The 1,097-nt window shown below is 42.0% G+C and overlaps 1 protein-coding gene across 1 annotated transcript in view; it reads right to left on the bottom strand.

Annotated features, from left to right (window-relative positions):
- LOC107101387 (transient receptor potential channel pyrexia-like) overlaps positions 1 to 1,097 on the bottom strand; it is an 11,794-nt gene that overhangs the window by 3,954 nt on the left and 6,743 nt on the right. The window contains exons 12-13 of the mRNA XM_015400276.1: positions 897 to 1,015; positions 625 to 829 (exon numbers count right to left, since the gene is read on the bottom strand). Of these exons, the coding sequence (XP_015255762.1) occupies positions 625 to 829; positions 897 to 1,015 (324 nt within the window). The remainder of the gene's footprint in view (positions 1 to 624; positions 830 to 896; positions 1,016 to 1,097) is intronic.

Raw genomic sequence — 1,097 nt, 5'->3', positions numbered from 1 at the left:
GAATAAATATGCAAATTTATTTAACATAAGTTTTAGTTAATAATTATATGGTGTTCAAATGACTCTTTTGGAAATAATGATAATAATAATATTTAATAATAATGATTACAGTGACAGAGGATCTAGATAACAGGATTTAATTCCTACATTAAGATGAATGATGGAGGCTTTAAATGATCTATTCTCAATGAATCCATAAGCTCAGATATATCTGGAGGTTAAAATGACTGAAACTTTATGGTTTTCTTTAACAGAACATTTATTATTTGAAAGTAAGGAGGGACGAACGCTGCTCATGCAGAACAGAGCAGAATGCTGTGCCATGAATAAATGTGAAATCCATCGATCTCCGTTTATTTAACTAGGATGAATAGTTGAATACTATTTTCCCACGACAATTTGTAATGCATAATTCATAGTAGATCAGGAAGTGTTTGCTTTAGGATGGAACAGATCCTGATGCCTGATTGGTCAACATGTAATCCCCCACAGATTAGGAAGTAGATGCCAACCTGTTTCTCCCTGCAGAGAACCTTTACTATGAACGCTCAGCACTTTTCCACATGAGGCCTCGGGTCATTCCAGGCCTCAGTCTTTGTGTTGTGTGAATGTGTGACCTCTGACCTCTGGAAGGTGTCGGTTAGTAGTGCAATCAGCAAGTTAATACACAAGATGGAGGACGCTGCCAGGAACGTTCCACACAGCAGAGGAGCCATGATGCTGTCCACTGTTACCATGGCAGCATACTCGTACTCATCCACCAGAGTGATCCGGTAGAGGCTGTAGAGAAGACCTGAAACAGACTGCATGCTGGGAACCGAGGCCGTTCCTGGGAACACATCAGCGTTAGCTAGAGCAGGGAACTGAAACAGACAGTTTACTGCTGATGCTCCAACCTCCAAATATGATCCAGAAGCTGCAGGCGTAGGGGATGAAGATCTCAGCATACAGGAACAGGAAACGCATCACATCCCCCACAATGTTCCCCAACATGACGATGAACGGGCCCATCAGCCTGCACAACAGAGCTGCACTTTAGCTGCTTCATGTTAGCTGCTTCATGTTAGCTGCTACATGTTAGCTGCTACATGTTAGCT

The sequence above is a fragment of the Cyprinodon variegatus genome, unplaced genomic scaffold, assembly GCF_000732505.1.
Source record: "Cyprinodon variegatus isolate N-32 unplaced genomic scaffold, C_variegatus-1.0 Scaffold1090, whole genome shotgun sequence".
NCBI lineage: Eukaryota > Metazoa > Chordata > Actinopteri > Cyprinodontiformes > Cyprinodontidae > Cyprinodon > Cyprinodon variegatus.
Note: the sequence above shows the minus strand (reverse complement) of the source record. Positions and strands in the feature narration are given on the sequence as shown.